This window comes from Gallus gallus, chromosome 6, assembly GCF_016699485.2.
Source record: "Gallus gallus isolate bGalGal1 chromosome 6, bGalGal1.mat.broiler.GRCg7b, whole genome shotgun sequence".
Classification (NCBI taxonomy): domain Eukaryota; kingdom Metazoa; phylum Chordata; class Aves; order Galliformes; family Phasianidae; genus Gallus; species Gallus gallus.
This window is the reverse complement of record NC_052537.1, coordinates 21,118,385-21,145,363: the sequence shown is the minus strand read 5'-3', so window position 1 is coordinate 21,145,363 and position 26,979 is coordinate 21,118,385. Positions and strand designations below refer to the sequence as shown.

Below are 26,979 nucleotides of genomic sequence, written 5' to 3'. Positions count from 1 at the left end.
TTTTTTTTTTTTTGGTAGTTGTTGGCTAGGAGAAACATTTCATTGTAACCTTGATAATAAATAACATGCTTTATTTTGCATGACATAAAACCTAAAACATTTGCCAATCTTACTCAATACAGCATCAAGAATACTCTTAGACATCATTAACTGATACTTTGGCCACACATAGCAACAATCATGTCTGAATGCTGATCTTGACGCAACAACTGCACTGCACTTTGTTCATACAATTAAAGCTTCAAAATCACAAACCCAGAATTACAATATATTTGTATTACAATATAGAAACTTGTGGTGTTAAATGAATCAATGACTTTACTTTCTACTTGAAGAACAACTTTCATCAACTGTAACTTATCAGTGAAATTGCAAGAAACTATCAGTTAGTGCCTAACTGCTCCATATAACTATACAGAAGGATTGAAAAGAAAATTAAAATCTCACTGTTAGAAATCTGTCTTAAATTTTTTTTTTTAAATCTTTCAGTAAGACTTTCTATACAGAATTTGGGCATGATTTGAGTAAGCAGAAAACTGCTTTGGGTCTTCCTGCATCTGTACAGGACATTCTCAAAAGTATATGACACAACAGAGCATCAACAGAAACACTCAGAGCCTTCCAAAGAGTCTGCAGCACGAATTAGGATGTCCAAAAGATGAGGCTTATTTCATCTTAAAAGAAACTAGGGACTGGAAGTACTGAAATACAGGGAAGATAACCACTGCCTACGGAGTCACTGAGACTCAGCACATCCATCTGCGATGGGTCTCTGAGACAGTAATGGCGGTAGCTGTGAAACACTCTAGCTAAAGCCTAGAATTTATATGGCATGGTGTCTTCTCCCAGTGTTCTCCTATGAACATTTTGAGTTGGACACTTACTTACTTGTGTTGCTCATTGAAAGGAATAGTAGTAGTTACTACATTAGAAAAGTAGTTCTTTACACAGCACATATTTGTCTACAATGTACCTATTGTTGCACCCTCTACTCTTTCCTGGAACAACCTAGACCCTTATTTTTATGACTATTTTCATTCCATTATCCACCCACAATTTTCTTCCTTGCTTAAATTTAAAACATTTCCTTCTCAAAATTCATTAGTTTTCCTCCAAGACTTCTAAGTAATTACGCTGACCCATCTATCTCTGCTTGTTTTCAACACAGTTTTCTTACCACCTTATCAAATATTAGAAGATTCAGAAGATATTCAAATACTTTACCTTTATCTGAAGTATCTGAATCTTCTGAAGAAACCTGATCTAGAAATAAACACCATTTAAAAAACAGTGAGCTTATCTTGGTTTTATCTTTTATCTTACAGTGTTTACAAAGGATACATCTATCACAATAAATTACACATAAACATGTTGCCCATGCACACACACACCATACATTCAAAAAAAGAAAGCAAACACTGAAGGAAAAACATTTTTTTTCATGAGTTGAAAGGTCATCCGTTTGAGCTCAAATAAGTTATCCGAAGATCTGTGGTGCAAAAAGGTTATCTTACATTTCCAAAAAGCTTTCAACTCCAAAGTCTCAGGGAATTCCAATACTTCAGAACTGTTCGGTATACACGGTATACAACTTCCAATCCTTGGACAGTGTACAATCTAATAAAATGCCCAAGACTCAGACAATTTTTTGTTGCAATAAATGTTTTTCACAGGGCTATTCCTCCCTATAAAACGCAAGAAATTTATTTTTTACTTAGGTTAAAAAAAAAACAAACACCTTTTTGACAACCTATGTTATACAGAGTGGAAACAATTACATATTTACATATGTTATCTAACTATGGTAAAATTCATATTCAACTAACTTTTTGGGGATATTTTCAAAATTCAAGGTTTGAAATTTAAAGTTACCTCCATGTGTCTTTTTTTTTGACTTCTTTTTTCCTGAATGAGACAGTTTTGCCTTCTTAATTTTTGGTTGTTTAGAGTTCCCTACAGCTGTGCCTCTTTTCTTGCTTGCTTTGACTTCTTTCCTCCTTTAAAGAAAAAAAAAAAAAAAAAAAAAAAAAGAGGTACACCTTCTTTAGTATCTATACTCTTCAAGAATCAATAAATCTTAGGTATTACCTTCAGTCAAATTCTGCAACTTAAATTCTGAAACTTATCACTATTTAAATTTTTTAAAAATTAGCTAAAAATGAAAAGTGCTACAGCAGCATTTGAGCTCCACAGCTGAATATGAAGGACAGGAAATACTAAAGCTGTTCATTACCTGTGATGAAAGTTTAGTTTGTAAGAACATTCTGGACATAGTCCTGAAAAAGAGAGAATGAGAACATCACAGTCATGTATCTGATGAGCACAACTAACAAGACTTGACAGTAAACACATAAAACTAGATACAACGCTATTTTCCAATTTCAGTAGATTTTCCTCCAAAACTGAATTCCAATGTAATTGTAGGCATGGTTAAGAAAAATTGCACAATAAATATTTACAGTCTAACCTTAGATTTTACAAAACCTGGAGAAAGCTTAAAGGCTTAGCACTGACAATTCTTAAAAAACACCAGTGCTTCTCATGTACAGATATCAAATTTCATGGATTTTTGTGGACAGATCAAATTGTTCTACACTTACACTGAAGATGCACAAATCTCTGAAATCTTGGTTCACCAGCAACCAAGTGTTGCCACCTTGGAGTGTTTCGTGCACAAAAGAAAAATCGTCATATGCCTCTTTTACACAGAAAAACTGTGTAAATTGTTGTCAGCTTAACTGCCTGATGAATAAAATATACTGAATAAAAAAATCTCACTCAAGAAGCATGAAAAAAAAAAGACGTAATTTATCAAAATTTCTTCCAAAAGCTAAGCTTTTGGAACAAAACATAACAATGAAAAATAAAATCAGTTGAGCTGAAGGTGTGCAAAAACTACTATTCCTCAGCCCCCAAAACTTCCAAGTCTAACTCCAAAGCTTTTCAAGAGTATGATATTTGTCTTCTTTTAAGAATATGTACATATTGTCAGACTTACTCAATTTCACAAGTGCATTCCTCTTTTCACCATGTTCAACATAACCAAAATTCACCTCCCAGCTCTTCAGGCCTTCTTCACCATCACAGTGCTTATTTCCACAAGAAAACTGACCTTTATAAAGGTAAAAAAAACACGGGTCAGTGATTAAAGTGAATAAGTTTGGGGTTTCTGGTTTTGCTCAGCTTTTACTTTTTGCTTTTTTTCAAAGAAAAAAGTCTAAAGCTAAAATTAGATCTGAGGAAACAATAACTGATAGTGACAAAGCAATCACACTCATCCAATATTGCATATTTGCAAAGAAGTAACAACTTGAATTGTCTTTTACAATGAATAGAGGAAGGAAGATCTCAGGAAAATAATAACAATCTAATATTGAATTTGAACAAATTGCTATTACTAGGATATACTGTATGTCCTACGTGATTACTTACTTATCAGAACATGATGGATTGGAAGTTGCAATTTAGACATACATCTCTAATGACATCAAACTATTCAATGCACAAAGATGATGTCCATATTTTTATTAACCTACAAGTCAACCCGGCTATTTGTATTCTAGTGACTTTTCATAAACACTTTATTTTTAAGAAGAGGACAAACAATACTTAAAAAAAGAAATCTGAGTCTGTGAAAAAGCATGCAATGGCTTGAAATACTTTCTTGGGCTTATTATATTAAATACAACACTAATTTTAAAACAATATACACACAATCAGTGTTGTGTACATCACTGAATTCCCCACACTGCATTACTAGAGATTCATATATTCTCTTTGCAGAAGACTAATTTGTCTGCAGGGCTAGCGATAAGGATCTACATTAATAGGCTCACGAGCAGGACCGTGTGAACGATTAACCTGGGAACATTCTGCTTAAGCTTCTAACTAATGGATTGCCAGTGTCCTCAGATACTTCAGTTCTGCAACGTAAAACCACTTGCACTGCTAACACTTGAAGCAAAGAAAACAACACTCACACTGTAAGCTTTGAATTCATAAACATTAAATCTATTTAACACTATGTGAGGTGTGGTTATCAGGAACCTATACCACACAGGATCATTTATACATGACCTTACAGAGAAAGCCATGGAAAGCAAAGCAATCAAACATACACAACTTAACCATACGTTCCCTCCAAACTATAACCCAATGGTTCTCAGCACCGTTACTGTCCCAGCTAAAATAAGCACACACACTCCTTTTTTAAAATGTGAACCATCATCCATTCACATCTCAGGTTAAGGCACGGTATTAACGTTCCGCTACACTTCAATTAAAGCAATTTCTATTACTAATTTATTTTAGAGAGGAGCACAGGAAGGCATTAGCTGCGTCCTTCCGCAGTGACCACTCCAACTGGCACGCCAGGCAGCGCGGGGCTCTCGTGCCCCCCCGTGGCGGGAGGCAACGCCGCTCAGTGCTGCAGGACCACAGCAGGCGGCAGCTTCCCATCACCATTCCATTAGAAAGCCTACAACACTCTATTTGGGACTTTCTCCCACAATATGGAGTACCAGATATTAAAAGCACGATGCAGCCGAAAATAATCCACAATAATCCATTGCAATAAACAAAATTATTCATAAATAATTCAAGACAATGTAAAACTCTTTTAAACTAGTGATGTATTTCTATCTTCTTTATGTAGTAAAAGGATCTGTTCACTGACCTTTTCCAATCAACAGGGTCACAGCATTCATTTTTCTCACACATGCATGCATGACTGCTGAAAACTGCACATGTGTACGAGCATCCCACCACAGGAACAGCACTATGTTCATATAATTTACTTGCTGGTTCAGTTACTTGAAAAGTTCATGCCCCACAGCACTGAAATGGGGACCACTGAAATGAGCTCCCGTGGAGAATCAGCAAGAATAAGTTACTGATTTAGAGATGGGACTGGAAGGTATGATAACAGTTCTCACTGAAGCTTTCAGAACCAGTTTACTCTGAAAGTTATTGTTTTTCTTTATGTAGAATTTTTCTTTATGTAGATTAGTATGCTTGCTAGAGCTATGCAGAATAGAACAGGGAAGTTAAAAGTTACATTGATTTATCAACATCTGATACACTTATTAATATAAATTGTCAAATACAGTCAAAGAAAATTATGTTGAAAAGAAGCAATAAAAGCGATAGCCACAGTGAAATGTAATAGAAAATGAAAGGGAGCATTACCTTTTCCTGAAATTACTTCCTTCTCATGTCTCCATCTAAATCCAAACTGTTATAAGAATGGAAATTAGTTGTGAATAGTCAACAATTTCAGTAATATAAAGACTAATTTCAATAACTGATATCCTGCATGTGCTTCATTCGTTAAATTGTGCTTATTAAAATTTCATTTATCTGTTAATTAAAAGTATCTCCCTGCTTCTGCTTGCAGAAGAACCCAAACTTACTCATGTAATTGTCATTCCAGTAGATGCTGTTTAATTCTGAACAACTTTCTGAAAGATTTCATAGCACGTAGAAAAACAAACAGGAAATTGGGAGAGGCTGGCTGGCTTTACCAGATACTTCACTACAATTTTGTCCACGCTAAAAACTAAGGCCATCACTAGAATACTGAAAAGGTACATGACCACAAATCCATGGGTCACATCTCGCATCCTAGGGCAAGAACAAAAGCAAAAACTAGCTTATATTCCCTCTACATTGCAAAAAACTTCACCTGAAGAAAAGCCAGCTACTATTTTTGCTTTCCAATAGTATCTGCTTCATTCTAAGGGCCAAGTAATCCAGTGAGAAGATCAAAGACAGAAGGAAGCAAGAACAGCCTCAGAAAAACAAGTCTCTTTTCACTAACAAGTAGAAAGAAAGGAAAAAATTCAGTGCCATACAACTTATCCAAAAAAGGTTATCTGGTATTTCATTTGAAAGTTACTTGGAGTGTATCAAGACAGAAATAAAATTCCTGCTCTCCTGCTCTGTAAGCAAGGCACAGAAGATTCCGAACTTCATGTTAAAACACAGAAGGGGCAGGATGAGGCAAACTGTGGGGAGAAGGCTTCTAAATTTAGAGAGGTACACACATGGCCACAAAGCCCTTTGCACCTGTGTTCCAAAACGTCCTCTGGAATATGACACTGCTCTAGAGGCACTCAAAGACTGAACCCACACAACCGTGCATTTTCCTAGATGCTGTGGCATGCATTCTGTAATATAGTGGATTGATTTAATGTGTTTTTTTTTTTTAAATCTAATTTTAACACTGTACAAGTCCAGACATCTGTTGATCTATGTAGTCTTTTTTTTTTAATAAACCATAACAATTCTTACTCTGTAGGGCAGCAGTATGGAGTTCTCATGTGAGAAATAGTATGTGTTTCAAAGAACACTGGAGAAATGGAGTAATAAATATTCTGGCTCTTAAGAACATGGCTCATAAATGATAACTAAAATTGAAAAACTGAGCAGAACGGCAATATAAGCTACTGTATTACACAGATATGTCTAAGAAAGCTAAAAATGTGAACACCAATCATTATTTGCCTCTTGAAATCTGTCCACTAATTTCAGAATTGGTTTTAGGAGTATCACACAAATAAAGCTTTCAAAGTTACTACTTTCACATAACAAAACAAACAAAACAGAGGAGACAATCAGGTACTGCTGTCATATTGTGATGATGTCTATTTGATAAGGCTGGATCAGGCTGTGCTTGTACTATTCTACATTCTGTAGTGTGGTCTAAAGTACCAGTTAAGCCACTCGCGCTTCAGTCAAACAAAAATAATCAATTTTAAGAAAAAAAGAACTGTGCTGAACAATTCAATGAAAAAACAATGCAAAGTACAATTGTAGATATAGAATTCACGATGGAAAACAGATTTAACAGTTGGTCTACAGTGATTAAGGGTATTCCAATTCTGAAAAGCTTGTGTTGCATTTAAAAATATTGCACATTTAGGATTACGTGTCAACAATATTTTGGCACCAATTTTGCATGTTTGTGCTGCAGGATATAAAAAGTAAAACACTTTCTCATTGTCCCTCTGCAACTTCCCCATTTACCAAGTTATCTATGCAAACTTTAGCTACTAAAGCAGACACGTTCTTTCCCTCACAGTCCCAACATGATCCATTATGACATATATCTGCTGATATCTTTACAGAATATTTCTGCAACAGTATTAAAAAATAAAAATTAAAAAAAAAAAAAAGAGGTCACAATATAAGAAAGGAGGGAGCCAGAACCACCTGTGCTACCAGAAACCCAGCATATGTACACAGCTAGGATGAAACTTGTCCTCATCTACAATTCAGTGTTTGCCTATCATTCCTTCATCAATTAGTGGAAAACGTCAGAGAGGGAAAAAGACTTAAAAAAAAAAATCAATAAAATCAAAACTATGCAACAACCACAACTCTCTAAGCTAAAATACCAGAAACAGATTGAACTAACATAGGAAAATTAAAGATAGGTTCTTGAATAGTCAGTCTGTAAAACAAAGGAAAACAGAAGCATCATCATCAGTCATGTTGCCTATCCTTTGTAAAATGCATTTGACAAGATTTAAAATTAGCTATTTCTCTAAATAGAAGAAGACTAAGTAGACTAACTCCAAAATGGATGTTTTACAGGACTATCAAATGACTAACTTAAAAAGCAGATAGTTTCTGAAGATGTGAGAGATCTTTTAATATCCATAAATAGTAAAATTCTCAAATTAAGTATGGATTGCTTATGTAATATTTATTGTTTAGAACAACTAACATGTCCAGAGTCACCTCTTTTAGAAAAGAAAGGTATAAATTTAAACAAAACTGTGGAAAAATGTAATAGACATTGTAAATATTTTTCTTTTCCCATAAAAGCTTTCCTTGCTGACAGTGACAAAAGTGAGCGTATTACCAAATGGAAGACAAGTTGGCTTAGAAATCTGAAAATGATCAGGAAAAAAGCACAACACAAAAGAATAAACTATTCTGTCTAATGACTGGGTGTCAGATAGATCTCATTTCTTAGCAAATGGCAGACATTTCAATCTGTTGATCTATAAAACAAAGCACAAAGACAGTGAATAAGAATCCTTCTGGGAAAATAAGGCGAAGAGAAAGAACATTTCTAGCCTAATGCCCAGTGAAGTCAAACTTACATGCTGAGCACTCTCCCTTACTGCATAGCAAAACTGCCAACAGAGCTAAAATATCTGACAATACAGATGGTCATTTATCAGCCTCAAAGCTTGCAGACAAGAAGCTCAAAGGTACAAACAAATCTTGACCTTAAGTAACTTGCATCTAGGGAAAATACAAGCAGTAACAAGCACACCAACACAAGAGTTGTCAGAGCATAGTCTTCCAGACTCACACCAGAAGACCACCTTGGCATTGCTCAATAAAAGTGAAAATGAAGATGACAAAGAAAAAAAATGAGACATGACAGAGGATTTATTATGGGACATTCAGGGGAGGAACCAAAGGCAGGGAGGAATTTATAACATCTGGGGAAGAAAGAGTGTAGGATAGCATACGGATAAGGAGCAGAATGATACTGTGATCACACGAATGCTTCACTGTGTCTGTGACCTGTGTGGCTGATCCTGTATGTATATTATATGTGTATATTAATACATTTTCATTACACACATACATCTGTGCTCTGTGTGTGTGCCTAATAGGAATATGTTTTCAGACTCATTACTGGTTGAACCTGGGTGTGTGCGCTGCAGAGGCCTCCCCATCCCAGGCTGTTGGACCCAGCATGATATAGCTTCCTTTAACAAAGGGTATCAGTTTTATGAAGTCCTACGCAGCAGATGAGGGCCTTTTCATTGTCTGCATTTGAACTTCTGATTTTGAAAACGCACAAGTACTGATTTCTCAGACCTCAGAAGTGTGCTACATATATTTAGGGAAACCGAGGTGGTTTTCTTGGATGGAAAGTTCTAAATGAGATCTTAACTACAATCTCAACATATAAGTCTGAGAAGAATTAGCTAGCTTTAAGATTTTGGGTAGTAGCAAATAATTATTGTGAAAAGACAGATGAAATGGATGGGCCAGTTTCAATCTGTGTTTTTTGATAAGAGCTTTTTATAGATGGATAAAAAACACACTTAAAAAAAAAACAAAACAAGCCCTTATCTTCAACTTTACTTTAATGTTATCTAACAGGATATAGAGCGTCATCAACTAGGAGATGACAAGTTGACCAGTCGAGAAGCTTGTTACCCAGCCTGCACCTCTCAGCACCAACACTGCAAAACTGAAAGTATGAGTGGCTAAAGATAGAAAAGACAAAAAAAGAATCAAGGCAGAAAAAAATCTGAAAGCACAGGCTGCATTCCACTGGTGTGAATGGGAACTGATCAGCCACCTATTTCTGTCTTCCAAGAAATAAGCCTGCTTCGGCATCCCTCTGTACCAAACAGGGGCACGGATACATCAGCAATAGAGAATGATCTGGAGAAACGACTCTAGCATGGTTGAAACATATTTGATGACAGAAAATATAAAAGAATGTAAGGGAATGAATTACATTATATATCAGAGTTATGCTGAAATAACAGTTAGGACAGTCACATCTGAAGTCTGACAAGGGAATACAGTTCACACAAATTAGGAAACTAGGGCAAAACAGCTTCCCACAGAAGACAGTGAACATATGGAAACCTGGCACAGGAAGGAAAGAAACAAAATCTGTAAACAGCTCAAGGGAAACTCAGGTTAGGGGTGGGGCAAAGACTGAGGGATATGAAACAACTACAGGAAAGTAAAATGAAGTTTACTTGTTAAAGAAAAAAGAAAAAAAAAAAGGAAGGAAGGCATCTGCAGCATTATTAGGTTTAGGTTGGATATTAGGAAGAAGTTTTTCACACAGAGGGTGGTGACGCACTGGAACAGGTTGCCCAAGGAGGCTGTGGTTGCCCCATCCCTGGAGACATTCAAGGTCAGGCTGGATGTGGCTCTGGGCAGCCTGGTCTGGTGGTTGGTGACCCTGCACATAGCATGGGGGTTGAAACTCAATGATCATTGCAGTCCTTTTCAACCCAGGCCATTCTATGATTCTATGATTATTACTTTCTCATTTTTGTTAATCTTCATTTAATATTTGCATTTCTTCCTTTCAACTTTCTTCAGAGGGCTTTTTTTTTTTTTTTGGCCTTATATTATAGCTTAAGCCCAGTCCTTGTAAATATTTACCAGAGTATGTAATTTTCTAGACTATAAATAGTCTCAAAGACCTTTATATAGACACTGTTTGCAGGGCTTGGTTGCTACTATGTGCTAACAACACCAATATGCTTTTGAGTTCAGAAATACTTTGTAAAATCACAATACAAAATGCATATACTCTTTTTGACAAATTAATTAAAAAATTGGAAACAATAATGGCTGCTTGGTTAAGAAGAAAAATGGGTCCTGGAATTCATCTGTTTCTTTTAAGAAATTCTATTTACTTACAAAGAAAATACAAATCCTGTTTCCATAAACAGAAAAAGACAAGCAGTAAGAGACGCTGCCTTAGAACAGACATACCCAAAACTGTTAAAGCCAACATTCAAGCACAGAACTCTCTCCTTTTTAGACTTAAAAAAAACAAAAAAAAAAACAAAAAAAACAAACAAACAAACAAAAAAAAAAAACCACAACAACAAGAAAAACAGTAACATTCCCTGGATTTTTTTGGGGCTTTCTTGAGCTCTTCTCTCTAGACAAACCTCTCCTGCCTTCTCTCCCTAAGCCCCCATTTTCTGCCTTACTTACACACAATGTATCTCTTCATAAAAAACTGTTACACAGAAATGCTTCTATTCCCACAAAAGCACATTTCTGGGGCAGTGACAATGCTCGGATTCAAAACTGCTGCTGCTTATTAAGTAACTTCACAGTTTCTCACAACTCTCTTTCTATGGATGGGATACTAACATTCTGGTTTCACAACATACACAGTATTGTAGGAAAAAAAAAAAAGCATGCTTAAAAAGTAAGATGATTTACAATAATCAGTGTACCTTATTCTCCTTGTATCTACTGAGATCTGCTATACAGTATTCTTTGAATAATTTATCATAATACTTCTTTGCAAGCCTCTTCTCCCTGTAAAATTTTGGGATTTTTAAAATTAAATATAGAATACAATTCATTTTACATTTTAATGACTTTAAGCAAGACAAATACATGTGATTTCATCTGAGGAACACAAGTTGCAGAGCTAGAAATGCAACTGAAATATACTCTTTGACAAAAGAAGAAATTTCAAACAAGTGGAAAAATGCATCCAAAATATATCTACAGCCCAGATTAAACTACGTTTTTTCAAAGAGGTTTCCTTCAGGATATTCAGAACAGTCATTTGGCCCTCAGAGAACGCACAAATAATTTTCAGTTCTTTCTGTCATCAATTCATTTTGTCACTGAGCGATACTACTATGTCTCCTAAAGTTCTTCCACTTTTAAATGCATTAAAGATCAAAGGATGATCACTAAGTATGCGCAGCAATCCCTAATTAACAGAAGACACTACAGACTTGGTACAAAGTGATCTAAAATTACTGTTTTATGTAATAGTTCCAGGTACCAATTCATGTCTGCTTCATCATCTTCTCTCCACAGGAATCTATGGTTTTCTCTTATAACATCGAGATCCGTCTTGTCATTCTCACTATAAAAGAACATTATTTCAGTACAACATACCAATGAAAAGTTAGCCACATATTGATTTGGTAAATATCAGCATCTCATATTTTTATCTCCATCTCACAGCACACATGGATATATTGCTGTGGAAGAGAACTATTAGAGAATGGTTAGTTTTTCCCAAATGAAAACTTCCCAATGGCAAATGGCCATGGAAACTACGGATGGCATGATCCTGTCTGACAATACTTTTCTCTTAAGACAGTCATGTCAGAAGGCAGTTACAGACAGCTCTACAGAAAGACATCGTTATTCTGGACAACTGACAGCAATTCAGCACATTCCAAAAATATTCCACGCTGATATTTTGAAAGTACTGCCAGATATTTCTCAATGTACCTTCAACTAATGTTCACCTGTCATCTTTCCGTTTACATAACAAGAATAACTCAGCTTACGGTTAAGTTCTTACATAAAAATAATGATGCAAAGTGAAACAAAGCAGTTCTGTGCTCTGGAAATTTACAAGGAATGTAGTTACTACTTGGGACCAAACGAATTAGTAATTTGACACACACAATTCTTATCTCCCTCAAAGTTATAATTTAACAGCTTTCTATATCAGGGGGACCCTGAGGACATGAGAGGAAAGGCTGCTTACCCAGAACGTCGGAAATCCTCCATTTTCCCACCATAGTACAAAATGTAGTCATTCACTAACTTTCTATGTCTCGAATACTGAATAAAGCAATTAAGGAATCTGTTTCAGTACTTACATTCTTTTACTTCACTATTAGTTTGCAACTAAATGAATATTTAAAACTTTTTATATCTTGAACAGAAAGCATTTTTTTGTTCCCCAAAAGCTGCTCGGTAATTCCCAGAAACAACGGAATTAATTAGCAATTTTTACCCAATAACCTCTTACAGAACCTACCTTCCAAATACAGGTCTTTAAGGCAATTTCCTCTGTAAAGCCTCAATCAGCTGCCAGAACTTTATAAGACTGTTCTTCAAAGGTGCTCTATAAGCATGTATATAGAAGCTGGTTTAAATCTGCAGCTGTGATTTGGAACATAACTTCTTAGTACCGTAGTTTTGGTTTAACACAAGCTTGTACTTTGTATTATAAACATGAGCAGGGTAGAATTTGCTTTATACCATAAAATATAAATGAAAGCTATTTGGTTTAGTTTTTGAGATGAAAACCACAGGAAACATTTTTTTTTTAAACCTGAGCCTCAGAAACATTATTTCAAACCTATTTTGTACCATAATGTGAGCAAAAATACAGAACTATTTTTATTTGGCAAATAAGCATCTTCACATTAAAGATAGCTATTCAAAAATATTTTCAATTAACTTCTATAGTTTCTGAAACAAAAACTTATGAAATACATTACCTCCTGGTACACATGCAGGCAAATATTATACCATGTGAAAAAGAACAGTTTGTATCAATCTACTGTTTTCCCACGCATATATCAATGGGGAAAACATCATATTTTCCAAAGGCCTCAAAAATGTTAATTTAACCTCACTATGCATGATTTCTTTTTCCTTTCCACCACAAACAAAAAGGAACAGGATGGACGTTTCTTGAACAAGTAGAAAAGGTGTTCTGGTACAACAAAACACATCAAATACAACATACTATTTTGTGTTCTTATACGAGTTACCAGGAGTTCAAATAACAAAACAGTAAAGGTCTTAAATAGGAACCACTCAAAAACACAAGCAGAACCTTTTAAGAATCTCTACACAATGAGCTTCGTAGTCAACTTCAGGAAACATGGGCTTCTCCATGATTAATGGCTAGCTACAGTGTCAGGTGGACTGATTAAGATACATCTATGACACCAGATAGTTTGGTTTACGCAGCCCCTGGTCAAATATAAGTGGAGAGCTGAAGTTATTTTCCTATTATTAACTTTTACCATTTTTAGCTATTTAAAACAAATAAGGAATGAACAGCATTTGAAATATGGTCAGTCAAAACATAGCGACAGCAATCCAAGATAAGTAAAATGTATCTCATATTTAACCGCAGTAGAAGATAGGTAGATACTAAAGCTTTGTGCTCAAGCTAAGAGATTTTTTAAAAAGCCTATGTGGGAACAGTAATGCAAAACTGTCATGAACATTTAAATTAACTACTTTCACTATTTGATAAAGCCTTTCATATCACTTTTGCTTTGATTAAATTTGACAGAAACTAAGTATGCCTTGTGTAAGGTAAATATCAAACATTTGATCAAAACATGAATCTGAAAGCTACACAGCTTATTTTAAGGAGTTCAGCACATTATGCCTTTTGTACACACATTGTAATTACTTTAATATGTGCCCCAGGTGAAAGCTAAATAAAAGGAGAAAGGTTATAATCTAAATAAAGCCATAGTTATAAAAATACATAAATAGTTGCATGAAACATGATTTAGAGATTAAAAAAAACTAAAATAGAAGTACACATTATATTAAACAGGCTTACATTAGGGCATCTGTAGAAGATATTGCTTGAGATTGTGCTGTTTTGCACAGACTTTTGAATTTGTTAATGTAATTCCTGGACTTCCAGTGGAAATGTATTTGCCCACAGATATTGGCAGCCTTATACAGAATTACACTCTGTACTAACCCAACTGAAAGAGCAAAGTGCATTTGTGCTGATCTAACTAAAATTACAACTTAGTCTCAAACAAGGCAACTTAGCATATCAAAACTCTGGAAATACCAACTTCTCTGAGTAGTCTACTGAGTAAAGGAATTCTCAGAGAGATCTCAGTAACAAAAGTAAGCTAATTTGAATAACTACTTAGTATCTGGTGCCACTGCAATGCCAACTGTAAGAACTGAGAAATCCAACTACTTTGCCAAAATAGATTTTCAAACTTGAAGAAAAATTAAATGGAAGGATACTGCATCCATCGATATCAGGTGAAATCTTCTCTTCCTTGCTTCTTCTCTGTTAATAACAAATACATTTGAGCAAAAGTTATCTCTACATTAAGGAAAAAAGCCTCACAAGTGCAATAGATAAAAAATACCTGTCCCATTCTTCAGCAGCAAATTGTCTGTGAGCAACCTTGACCTGTTTTGGTTTTTGGAATGGCTTTACCAGAAGGCTATCTTCCTTTGTACTAAAGATAGAGAGGGAAAAAGGGAGAAAATACAGTCAAAGCTTGGCAAAAGAAATAGCATTTCCATATAGCAAACTTGAGTAACTTGAGTAACAAAACTACTATGTTCATTTCTACGTGAATAAAGCCAGATCTCAGAATCAACATCAGTTTAGACTTTACTTCATTTAGAGAACAAAGATGGAAAGGCATTTGCTTACAGTTAACATTTAAAGAAAATCATCAACAACAATTTGTACTTTATCAACATTATTACTCTAGAACTATGACAAAACTTAAGATTTTTAAATTTCACTCTACATTTCAAGCCTTCTATAAATCTAGGTTGCAGAGCTAAGTAGAAAAAGGAAGAAAAGTATGCTTGTTGACTAAATGGAACATTAGTAATCCTATCCCATCCTTTCATGCTAATGTCTCAGCACTTCATTAAACAGCTCTGCTTCTCTTAAGACATCATGAGAATCTCTAATTTAAAACTTAAGTAAGTACCGTGCTGTGAACCATACTTGTCAGTGAGCACTTAAAAATACTTCCAAATTCAAGAAAATAATAAAAAGTTAAACATGAAGAGATGCACTTTTAGCTTAGTAGGAGGTATATTTATTTAGTTTCATTCCTCAAAAGAGGTGAAGAAAAAAGATTTTTCCATAATTAGCAGCTGGCAGAAAGAAAGGAAGTCAGAAACCTGCAGACAGTGAGCCAGAGAATTTCTGTTTCAAACTATGGGATATAAGACTCTAGGAGCTAAGGCTTTCATTTGCTCAAAAGGACCTATAGGCACAAAAATCCTATAAGGAGACTCCATAAAACAGCAATTCAAAGAAAACTTAAGACTATTGTTTTCCTCTAAGTGAAAAATAATGTCATCATAGAGCAGAAAACAGATGCACACAAATGCAGAGAACACAAGAGAGCCCTACTGGGAATCAGCAGTAGTGTGCCAGAATGAGGGTAACGATGGTATTTTTGAAAGGCTTCTGATGGTTAGTTAATATTCCACTTAGGTAGTGAAATGGTAAAGAAAACCAAAACTGAAAAAAAACCAACCAGTCACTGTTTTTGTTCTGTGATTCTAATGACTAAAACACTGATGTTTCCCCCCCACGAATGCAATCAAACGCTACAAACAAGATTCTTCCACTTCTACTACAACGGAAAATACTCAAGAGTCCCAGGAAAGTTTCCAGAAAGCCTTCTTAAACGAAGTCCAATAAACAAAGCAAGAATAAGACAGAAAAGGGGATAAAAAATATGTATGTAAAATATAGACAAAAAGTTTAGAAGGGTGCAGAAAATGTCAGAGGATTATGGTGCCAAAGCAAGATGAACACAGAAATAAAAATCAGTTCACACAGTTGCTCACTCACTCCTCTCCCAGTGAGATGGAGGAAAGAATAGGAAAGGTAAAAGTGAGAAAACACAGAAATTGAGATAAAGACTGTTTAATAGGTGAAGCAAAAGGTACATATGTAAAGAGATTGAGATAAGGAATTCATTCACTGCTTCCCATTGACAGGTAGATTTTAGCCATTTCCAAGAAAGCAGTGCTCCATCATGCATTATGGTTACTTGGGAAGACATACCAGATTGCAGAATATCCTCCCTTCCTCCTTTTTTCCCCAGCTTTAGATACTGAGCATGGTGCCATATGGTATTGGACATCCCTTTGGTCAGCTGGGGCCAGCTGTCCTGATTGTGTCCCCTTCCGGCTCCTTGTGCCCTGCCAGCCCCTCACTGGCAGGACTGTACGAGAAGCAGAGAAGTCCCTGACTCAGTGCAAGCACCACTTCGCAACAACTAAAACATAAGCGTGTTTTCAGCACTATTTTCATCACAAATCCAAAATACAGCACCATATGAACAACTATGAAAAAAATTAAATATATCCCAATCCCAAATCAGCACAATAATAAACAAACGCCATCAGTTCTTCACTTCCTCCAAGTGGGTGCTTTCTATCTACAATGCCTGCTGCCAATTGGCCTTTTTGCCTTGCTCTCCTAATGGCTTCACATTTCCTGATGGATCTGCAGTGAAATGAAGAGAGAAATCAAACACCAGCAGTTGATACTAATGCTCTGAAAATCAAACACAGTGCTCCCAGAACTGAAAGGCGTACAGACACCAGATGGACATGGCAGAACAGATATTAATCATTTGTCCATGGGAGACAACGTGCTCTGGCAAGCATGGTATGAGGAGATGCACAGATCTGAGACCAATTTTTCAAAAATCATTTCAACACCAGACTTTACATGCCACGGCATTATCTTCTATACACAGTAACAGCTCATAAGTACAAAATAAAGCATTAATTCAGCTTTACATTACCTTTTAGTCTTTTGCACAGACTTCTCTCCATTCTCCTCGTCACTAAAATCAGAATCATAGCCGCCTTGGCCACGTGCCTGTCAATAAATAAATGGCAATGCAGTCAAGACACCTGCTAGAGTGGTATGGATGCAGCATAAGTAGAGATCAGTACTGCACATCACACATGAATAAAAGAAAGACATGCAGTACATGAGTGCAAATTTGCGCACATATCTAAACCAAGTCAAATCCAACATACAAGGCAGACTATCTTCCAAATGGTGTAGGACAAAAGAACTGTGGTTTCTCACGGACAGTCAGTCTGTCAAAAAACCACTTTACAAATAATTTATATGCATATGCTCCCATACTTCATCTTCACAGATGCAGATAATAAAAAGATGATAAAATGTTCCTGGTCTTTACTTTCAAACCACCTCCCTTATACACAAAAAAGGTGAGTTTTTTCTCCAAGAGCTACTTTTTTTCAGAGGGCTAGATGACAGAAAATGATGTGCCCACATTAATAAAGAAAGATGACAAAAAAGGGTTCTTGGGCTGTGGTACAATACTTTAGATTGTTAGTCCTTACACAAAAAGCTGGAAGGCTGATTGAAATAATTAAACAAAACTAAACAAAACAAGATGTCTGCAAAAATGTACAGCTTAATTGGCAAAACATTCAAACCACAAAATAAAATGTGTTCTATGCATTTTTGAACCATTACTAGTCAGGTATGTTTATATGTATATATACACATACATATAATATACACACACACACCATATTTTAATGCCATCAAGTGAATAAGCACTGGCTAAAGCCCAGATCTGTCACCTCCGCTTTTCAGCGTACAGCTACATGCCCACTTCTTTCAGGAAACAATGGATTAAGCTACTTCCTTCCAGTTGCCCAGCTGTGGAGGGTTGTGAAACTATGTACCAGCCAGACCAAACCACTCACGCAAGTTACAAATTATCCTACCCCTCAGAAACCATTATTTTAACCCAGGTAAGTTTCCTGGTACAGTTCATCCAGAGCCTCTCCATCCAGCTACATCATGAAGCGTAGCACAGAAACAGAACAAACTTAAACTGGCACTGACAACAAAAAAGTGTTTACACATTTGCAACATTCACAGAAATTAGTTTAAACCAAGGATGGATATTACATATCCACATTTGGAAATGTTTGATACACAGTTTGTAAGTGTATTGGTAATTTCTGCTGTGGACAGGAAAAGAAACTGGGATGGAAAGCCAGTGTCGATTCCTACACTACCTATAGTCATATTCCCCTCTAGACAAAAGCCTGACAAAAATAAAACCTGCAAAAAAACCCCTTAAGGATGGGTTTGATGAGGTGCCTTTTCTGGAGGCAAATGCCTCCCACTGATGCCATGCTGGAGAGTCAACCATATCCTCTACAGACATCAACAATTGTCCTCTACAGTGCAGAGTATGTAGAACACTGCCTTTTCACACTGCTGGTTGTTCAGTGATTTTTAAGATTTTTTTTATTTTTATTAATATCACATTCAGCCATACTCGCTTGCTTGCATACAATAGATGCAGTAGTTGTCTGCAGTATGCGGCTGCTGCTGGGACTAATGCACTGGCAATGGAGCAGCAAAGGCCAGTAAGTTCTCCCAGTAGTGCCACGAGCTGCAGCCTTGGAGCAACTCCCATAGCTGAGGCTGTTTCTAACAGCAGCCCTGTCACTACTTCACTAATAAAGCTTATGTGGCCTCTAAAAAAAGCTGAATATACATTGTGAGTTTGCTGAAATGTATGTACAGCAAATACTTTTAAGTTTGGCCTCTAAATCTTAAAAACAGCACAGTAATCCAGGAATGTTTTTATCAGCAAATGTAATGCTTCCCAGACGAACACAGAGCGCTTTCCTTGCACTTTGAACAGGAGAAAGTCAAAGCCAACACAACGTGAATGGAAGTCAACACGAGGTAGATGAAGTATAAAAACAGGTAAGATGAGAAAAGCTCAAATAAAAGGAGATATTTGCAGCAGTTGCCCTTGGATGATTGGCCACTGGAAAGAAGAAGATGTACTCAGTAATCAGCTCCCAGCTGATTTCAGGAATGAATCAAATTTAAAAAAAAAAAAAAAAAAAGTAGCTTCAATGGAATCATTCTGAGTGGGGCTCTTGGGCTGCTGGCTGCCTTAGGAAGCTGTGATTGCCAATGTAAGTACAGGTATGGCTGGGTCCTCAGAGGCTGCTCTTTCAACAGAAAACCCCTTCAGAGCTTCAGCTATTCCTTCAAATCACTCCAACAGTTTAATGACAAATTCAGGGTGAAGAAAACCAACCACCCATGACTGATCTCCCAATACTTATGGACTGCTCAGTCATCAAAGGCAACAGTAGAGCAGGCAGGTGATGAGCTGAGGCCAGGTTTGCATATCAGCAGCCCCAGCAGCACTGAGGCTGCTCATGGTGACCCCACTGAACAACGAGGGAGCTCTACCAGTCTCAGGATGGTCCCCAGATGATCCAACTTTTATGTAAAACATAGAGATGAAGTCCAACAGAGAATCTCATCCAGACATGCATCTTTCTGCTTTGGAAGGTGAGGGTAAACAGAGAACTGCTAGACATGAAATTTCAAGGCTGATTTCTCCCTTACTTCAAAAACAAAACAAACAAACAACCCAACACCCAACAATCCAAGGTAAGTAAAATGCGTATCATAGTTAACTGTAGTAAAAGACAGGCAGACACCAAAGTTTTGTGCTTAAACTAAGAGATATTAAAAGACATGTAATTGTGGTCATGCAAAACTGCTGAGAAAATTTAAAAGAACCACTTTTGCTATTTGATAAAACCTTTTTTATCACCTCGGCTTTGACGAAATTTGTCAGAAACTGACGACAGCTTTAGTAAAGAAGTAAGGTAAATACCAAACACTTCATATAAAGAAGCATCTGAAAGCTAAACAGCTTATTTTACTGTGCTTTATCTTTTGTTCTGACACTGGACTTCTTTCTTTTTTTTTTTTCTTCCAAACAACAAAAACATCAAAATCACTGACACTGAAGTAGTTCCAACATCTTGGACTTATTAATAGCAAAGTACCACGCCAACTAGCTTAGGGCTCCTAAGAAACTAGCAACTTAAACAAGGTAAACGTCCTAGCACTGCATGCTGCTGGCAGCAGGCTGGAGATGGCAAATGCTGGACACTGCAGACTCCCCAGTAGCACATCTGCAGAAGGTATTTGCATGCAAGAGAGGATGCACTCTTCAACCCTCCCTTTTCACTGCTGAAAGGGGCCTAATACAGAACTGTCAGAATTGACTCCTGATCGCAACACATGGCTTTACTGAAAGAGACACTATAAAAAAGTAATTTTAAAAGTGTGTGTGTGTGTGAGTGGGAGGAGGGTGGCTGCCCACCGCAGCTCTGTGCTCTGCTCTGCTCCCAGCTCCAGGAGCTCACCCTGGGCACACAGACTGCTGGAGGAGTGCCGTACGAGCACGGCCTGTAGAACAGAGCTGGAAGGGGCCATCCTGGCCGCATGCAGGGTACGTGCAGAGGTGGGCCTGCTTCACAGCAAGGCACTCAGTGAGGACCTGAGGCCCCCAAAAATACTAATAGTAAATTCAATTAGCTTCAAACCCACTCTTCCTTGTGCAACCAATTACGAAATGTATTTGTATATCCTGTATAGTAAACACTCCTAATAAAGAGGAAATCTACCCATAAAATACAGCCCCTTTGCGAAGTTTTTATTATTAGTAGTAGTATTAAAGCTTTAGAACTATAAAAGGCCAAGTAGAAGGTAAACAGCAGCAGAACACGGCAGCAGGGAGCTTTGTGTGGCTCTGCAGTGTAGAAGACGCTGAGGAAGGCCTGTGCCAGTCCGAACACCACTACCCAAAACTGGGATCATGCCCTAAAAGCCTCCTGGCCCGGCCCGCCCTCGTAGCTGCCTCGCAGGCCGCGGTCTCCGTTCGGCTCGTTCCCCGGAGAGACACGGCCGCCGCCATGGCGGCCTACAGCGAGGCCTTCCCGCCGCACCGCCCGCCCCTGGCGTCCCTTCGTTCCGTCCCTCCCTCCCGGCCCCACTCACGGCCGCGGCGAGGCGCAGCTGGCCAGGCACCATGGCGGCGGCTGCCGGTGGACGCGAGCCGCCTCCTACGTCCGCTCTGCCGGGCTCAGCTCGCGGGCCGCTCCTGCCGGCCCCTCCCGGAAACCCGGGGCAGAGGCGGAGCGGGGCCGCACCGGGGGCTGCCGGGCGGAGGGGCGCGGGGAGCCGGCGGAGTGCGGCGGGGCGCGGGCGGGCGGGGGAGGGCGAGCCGAGGCGGCAGGGAGGGGAGGGGAAAGGCGCTCATCATGTTTAGGGGCAAGGGGAGTCTCCCCGCCCGGGAACCCGGTGCGCGGCGCCGGCCTCGGCGGTCTCCGCCTCTGGGAAGGTAGGACGCGTGGAGCTCCGGCGCCGTGCCGCCCGGAGGAGCTGGGGGCGGGCGGGCGAGAACGGTTCGCGGCGCGATACGGAGCGGTGAGGAGCGGGGCTGCGGCCCGGAGGAAAGGGTCGCTTGGGGAGCGGCGGCGGAGCCGGGGCAGAGCCCTCGGCCACGACTGGGAGTCTGAGGGAGGAACGGCCCGGCGGCGGAGCCGCCCGGCTACGGGCGGTGCGCTGCCCGGCGGAGGGACGCGGGGTGCAGGTGCCGCGCGGTGCCTCGCTGCTGCCTCTCGCAGCCGGGAAGGGCGGCTTCCATGAGGGACCGGCGGCGGTGGGGGGCGGTGGACTTCGGCAGTGTGGAGATTGCATCGGGAGAAGGAGCTGTGTGAACTAAAACTTCTGAGCTGGCTGGGAGATGGCAGTCTCCACCATTAAGCCATCGGATGCAGCAAGCAGCTGTCAGGGAGCTGGTGCTGTGCCACAGAGCGTTAGCACACACCATACCTGAGCCAGCGTTCTGACTGCCGAGGTCAGGAACGTCTCAATCCATCGCGGGTACTTTGGCTGGAATAGATCAGGGTTCCCAGCTGTACTATTGATTCCTGGAGTCTTAATTCACTTCCAACAACAAACTTATAAAAATTGAGGTACTCATTGTTACTAAAGAAAACAGCTGTTGTAGGGACTTGCTGTTGTGCGCTGAGACTATCACACCATGCAGAGCTCCTCGTGCCTCCTTATCTCCACTACAGAATTACAGTTTCAGTAGAAGTGTTTTCCATCTTGCCCTGGTGTTTTGGTCACTTGGTGCCTTGTTCTAATTCTGAAGGGGTTTAGAGGCGGTGTCCCCTGCAAAGGAGCAGAGTGCTTACATGCTTGTTGGAGTGCATGCCGTGTTCTGCTCAAGTCCCACTGAATGTGGCCCATTTCTTCTAACGGGCAGAGACTCTCTGTTGCAAAAAATGGAATTATCGTAGTTAATAATTTAAATATCTCAAAATAAATAATGTATACACACGAAGCTGTAATAGCAGGCATCTTCTTTTTGTTGTTCTTCTCTTTGGAAATGGCAGACTGCTTTAGTATGAATGAATCCCGACACGATTCTGGAAACTGGGCCAACTTGTCATTGATTATGCACTTTGAAGAACAGAGGAAAAGGTAGAGAGACGATGTGCAATTTTTGAATCTCTCCTCACAGTGCTGTGGCCACAAAAGCCTGCATATAGAAAATATAAACTTTCTGGGACAGAAGAAATTTCTGCAGTGATTCTCACTATAGCAACTGTTGTAGATGCCGAAGTTACTTTATAATCAGTTTTGCTGGGAACAGCAGCTAGATAATTTCATTTTACTGTGTTACACTTTTCTGATTTCTGATTGCTGCTTTAAAGCATCCCAACTCTGACTGCTTTTCCCATAAAGCCTGCAGTAAGCTCCTTTAAAACCTACAGCTGGATAAGTGGACCAGAAATGACCTTCTAAATAAACTGGAAGTTGAATCCAAGCCTGCCCTTAGCCCTTTGTACATGGATTATAGCTCCATCCTTTGGGACTAAGTTCATACTTTAAATGTAGCATCAATGTTCTTTGGCACCAGAAAGGATGATTCTATCATCAGATTCCCATAGGACTGAAAGATGTAGGGGAAAATGAAAAGAGATGGGCAACACTTCTTGCAGGGTGGGGTCACTGCATTTTTAATGCGGATTTTCATGACTGTATTATATCAGCCCTAAGGAGCACAGTTTTCCATAATGGGTGCATCAGTCTGTTGGCTGCCTGCTGCTGAAGAGGGCATTGCTTTTCTCGCATTGGTACTCATGCTAGTCTGACCACATCTGCTGAACTGTAGCATTTGATTTTCAGCCAGTCTAGCTCCTTTGATTTTCCTGCTGTGGCATGTGATGAATAACAATGCTGGTGCAAAAAAAGGCTGGGAAGGGAGGAATGGGAGAGGAGGCAAGATGGAGGTGAGCCCTCCATGAAGGTGGCCCTTTCAGCAGCAGCTCTCAATTAAATCAGCTTAGCAGTAATGGGAAACCATACTCTTAAATGTAGCCCTGAACTTCATGGCCCACAAGGAAGGTAGTGTCATCACTGTAGTTCTCCCTTTACTCCTGACCTAAATCCAGAATTGGGCTAAGTATGAGACTTAGTGTACCCAGAAAGCCTAAGTCAGACATGTTGTTAAAACATCTAAGAAGAAAATGTTTTGTCTCTTAAGTTTTCAGATCATTGACACATTCTTATACAACTTCAATTACTCAATTTTCTGACAACTCAGTGTAACAATTCTGTAGAAAGTTCTGAGAAGAAGAAATGGAAATTGCTATGAAGCAGGAACGTTCTCGTGATAACAGAACATAATGTCCATGATTCTTAAATATTCCCGAGCCTATTAGCTTCTCTGCTTTCACTCTTGCTTCCAGTATCTATGCAATCACATCACATTATGCAGACCATGGAGATAGTATGCAAAAAAGCAAAAAACAACAAACAAACAAACAAAAGAAACACAAGACAAAAAGGGCAGGCTTTATTTGATGGAATTTGCCACTTCTCCGTCATTCAAATTTATTAAATGGGCACTAAAACTTGTTGGGATCAAAAGATTTCTGACTAGGTATTGACTCATATCGTTTGAGCTGCAGGGAGGAAGGCTTATTTCAGCATCTGGAATGTGTCTTTGTGGGTTCAGGGCAGACCTCAGACCTTCTTCCTTGTCATTTTGGGAGTAGCATTATGTGTACTTAAGCAACCTGTTTATTTACATAATTCCCCCATACTTTCATGAGGGATAGACTGAACACCATGTGCATACCAAAGGAAGGTACTCAGTCACAGAGACAGAGAATTGAAAAGGCCATGCCTGACATGTTTCCTGAGCTCTTTCTGAAAATTTCCAGTAGAGGAATTTTCACACCATAAAGAGTTTAATCTATTAATCTTTTAGGTGTATACATATCTTTTTCTCCTCATATCTAGGACAAATCTCCCTTGTTGCTACTTGAGATAATTTTTAATGTCCTAAACTATTTGAAACAGAAGGCCAAAATCCATCTGCGTTTTTATCATACATCTTTGAATACTGGAGGACATACATACCCATAGTCTTTTCTTTTTGAAGTTCAAGAAATAACTTATTCAGTAATTCCATGATTACTGTTTCCTAAGGTCTTCTGATAAGTTTGCTTACACTCAGTAGTGTCTGATCTGTTTGGCCAAAGTTAGTTTGGTTAGCTGATTGTTACTACCACCAATTTGTAATGCAGCAGATCAGGCAGCTTTGCCAGAAGGGGCAGCTCCCATTGGTATGCAGCAAGGGCAAGGTGGGCACCAGCAGCTCAGCAGCTACAGCCATGGTAAGAGCTGTTTGCAGAGTGCATGTTTGGGTTTGGTGTGACAAAGTAATTCAGAAATCTGAAGTATTAGATTTATCACCAGACTTGTCATTAGATTTTTCATGTCTAATCATTCCTCTTTCTCCATTAAGCCAGTTACTTGTTAAAAAACGAGGAAACGAGACTTTCTAAGCAGTATTGGCTCCTTCCTACATTCTGCGTATGTGAAGTTGTCTAATCATTTCTTTTCATATCTTCATAGTATGATCAGTCTCATGGCATCTGTCATGTTCCTGATTTTCATCTCCCTCTATCTGAAGTCCCCTAGAAATTTGTAGAAAATGAAGTAGATTGAAAAATGTAGGTTCACGTATGACAGTAACGTTACATTCTGTGAGCATAGTTTGTCTTCTTTTACACATATCTCTGTACAACTTGAGAGATGAGCCGTGCCTTCCAGTGAGCCCCAAGCAAGGTCTGTGCTTAAGGCACAGCTGACTCACAAGTGCAGGAATTCCTAACAAACAGGGAGAATCAGTGGGGCTATGCTGAGGCGTGGTGGCGTGTGCTTACCAGTTCCCATGATGGGACTGGTCATTACAGGTTAGTCATTGAAGACATTCTGTAATGAGGTAAAGATTATATAAAGAAAAGACAGTGTCAAATTCTGTAAATGTTATGTTCCACAACTTTTTTGTCTATAAAGGATGCGCAGCTTGAAGTTTAACTAGCCACTAGATGTCAATGTTGCTGTACTGTAAGACAAGTGTGATTTTATTTGTTTGGCTGATAAAGTAATTTATTCAATAAATGCACTTCTGGTTTTGAATTTTTTTCTGGTATAGAAACTGTTACTGTGCTTTGCCTGTTGTTTTGAGAGCTGCCGTTGGCCGTTTTCAGAGACCAAATTTGGGGAATTGGTTTTGCAGGCATTAATGCAAACCTCAAGAAGAAGACAGGTATGCAGCTAAAATTCCAGATTAAGCTTGCTCTGCTAATAGGATTAAAAAAAAAAAGAAAAAAAGGGCTTTTATTACAAATACAATTTAAACTGATCTGAAAATCTTCAAGAAGCAAATTAAGAGGAAATTTCACCTTTATTCTTAGCTGTTCGATTTGATAAATAGAATCCCAATTTAGGCCGCATTGTTAGAAAATGCAGCCTAACCTGATTTATTCCATCAGCTCCACTTTGATGTACATAAAACCTTGCCATTTCAAGCACAATTGACAAAACATATTTGTTGTTACTGTTGGCTGAGTAGCAACCTTATCATCATCATTACCAAGTGTTCTAGTTTAAGCCATGCTTAACACCTTTTTATGATGGCGGCAGCACTTAGACTCATAACATGCTAGTGGATCACAGATATCAGTACTGTGCTTTCTAATGTCCGTTTGAGTTTTCTCAGCTATGAATACGGAGTTATGTAAGAATCAAGTGATCTCTTGAAAACCAGGTTGTTTCAGCCATTCATTCTGTTGCATTTAGGTGAATGCTCCTAGCAATGGCCTGAATCCTGGAATTTCTGTGAATTTTCCAAAACAAAAAAATATCATTAAACTAGACCACAAGCCCTCGTTAATGTGTATATTGTAAATAATGCAATGCCGGCATGACCCAGAAAAGACCAACTGATGTAGTCATGAAAGTAGTAAAGAAGACATTCATCAAATCATAATTATTGGAAGCAACCTACCATTTTATCTCTACAGATATCTTTCTTTTTTTCCCCTGAAGTACATAATTTTACCTAATAATTACCCCAGAGATATATTAGTAGGGTAGTTTATAGTGTAAACTCCTATCTGTTGTCCTTGAATTGGCACTGCTGTTGCCCTGTTTGCAGCGTGGTTGGTGATTTTGGTCTCCAGGTCTTAAAGTCTGGCAGCGATGCTGAGAATAAAGTTCACTTAAAGATTACGGATGCATGTAGGCATGCATAAACATGTTTAGTCACCTCAGTGTGTTAAGCATTTAATTAAAAAGTAGTTATCAATATGTACAAAGTACATTTTCTTAGTTTATCAACCTGCTTTGAAATAAGTAGAATACAGAAACCAACTCCTTCAGAGTGTCCCAGGTTTTACTTGAGCTTTTAGAAATGCATTATGCTCAAAATCCCTGAAGTATGAGCATTTTCCTAAGAGAGTAAAGAA

At 38.6% G+C, this 26,979-nt stretch overlaps 2 protein-coding genes across 22 annotated transcripts in view; one reads left to right on the top strand and one right to left on the bottom strand.

Annotated features, from left to right (window-relative positions):
• FRA10AC1 (FRA10A associated CGG repeat 1) overlaps positions 1 to 21,250 on the bottom strand; it is a 28,615-nt gene extending 7,365 nt beyond the window's left edge. For 4 of the 6 annotated variants that reach the window (XR_005861018.2, XR_001467220.4, XM_015288856.4 and 1 more), the window contains exons 1-12: positions 21,143 to 21,250; positions 17,070 to 17,146; positions 14,646 to 14,738; positions 14,518 to 14,563; positions 12,260 to 12,336; positions 11,540 to 11,623; positions 10,974 to 11,058; positions 5,188 to 5,233; positions 2,999 to 3,112; positions 2,234 to 2,276; positions 1,873 to 1,997; positions 1,225 to 1,263 (exon numbers count right to left, since the gene is read on the bottom strand). Coding sequence is in view for 3 of the 6 variants with exons in the window: in XM_015288856.4 (XP_015144342.1) it covers positions 1,225 to 1,263; positions 1,873 to 1,997; positions 2,234 to 2,276; positions 2,999 to 3,112; positions 5,188 to 5,233; positions 10,974 to 11,058; positions 11,540 to 11,623; positions 12,260 to 12,336; positions 14,518 to 14,563; positions 14,646 to 14,738; positions 17,070 to 17,146; positions 21,143 to 21,175 (862 nt within the window). In the remaining 3 variants the exon portion in view is untranslated. Of the gene's footprint in view, positions 1 to 1,224; positions 1,264 to 1,514; positions 1,686 to 1,872; positions 1,998 to 2,233; positions 2,277 to 2,998; positions 3,113 to 5,187; positions 5,234 to 10,973; positions 11,059 to 11,539; positions 11,624 to 12,259; positions 12,337 to 14,517; positions 14,564 to 14,645; positions 14,739 to 16,321; positions 17,147 to 21,142 lie in introns of those variants that run through there. The other 2 variants (XR_003075896.3, XM_040703110.2) reach the window with 2 other exon arrangements.
• Positions 21,045 to 26,979, top strand: part of LGI1 (leucine rich glioma inactivated 1) — a 31,711-nt gene continuing 25,776 nt past the window's right edge. For 7 of the 16 annotated variants that reach the window (XM_046942914.1, XM_046942915.1, XM_046942908.1 and 4 more), the window contains exon 1: positions 21,433 to 21,485. Coding sequence is in view for 6 of the 16 variants with exons in the window: in XM_046942921.1 (XP_046798877.1) it covers positions 21,058 to 21,485 (428 nt within the window). In the remaining 10 variants the exon portion in view is untranslated. Of the gene's footprint in view, positions 21,572 to 26,979 lie in introns of all 16 variants that reach the window. The other 9 variants (XM_046942921.1, XM_046942922.1, XM_046942918.1 and 6 more) reach the window with 2 other exon arrangements.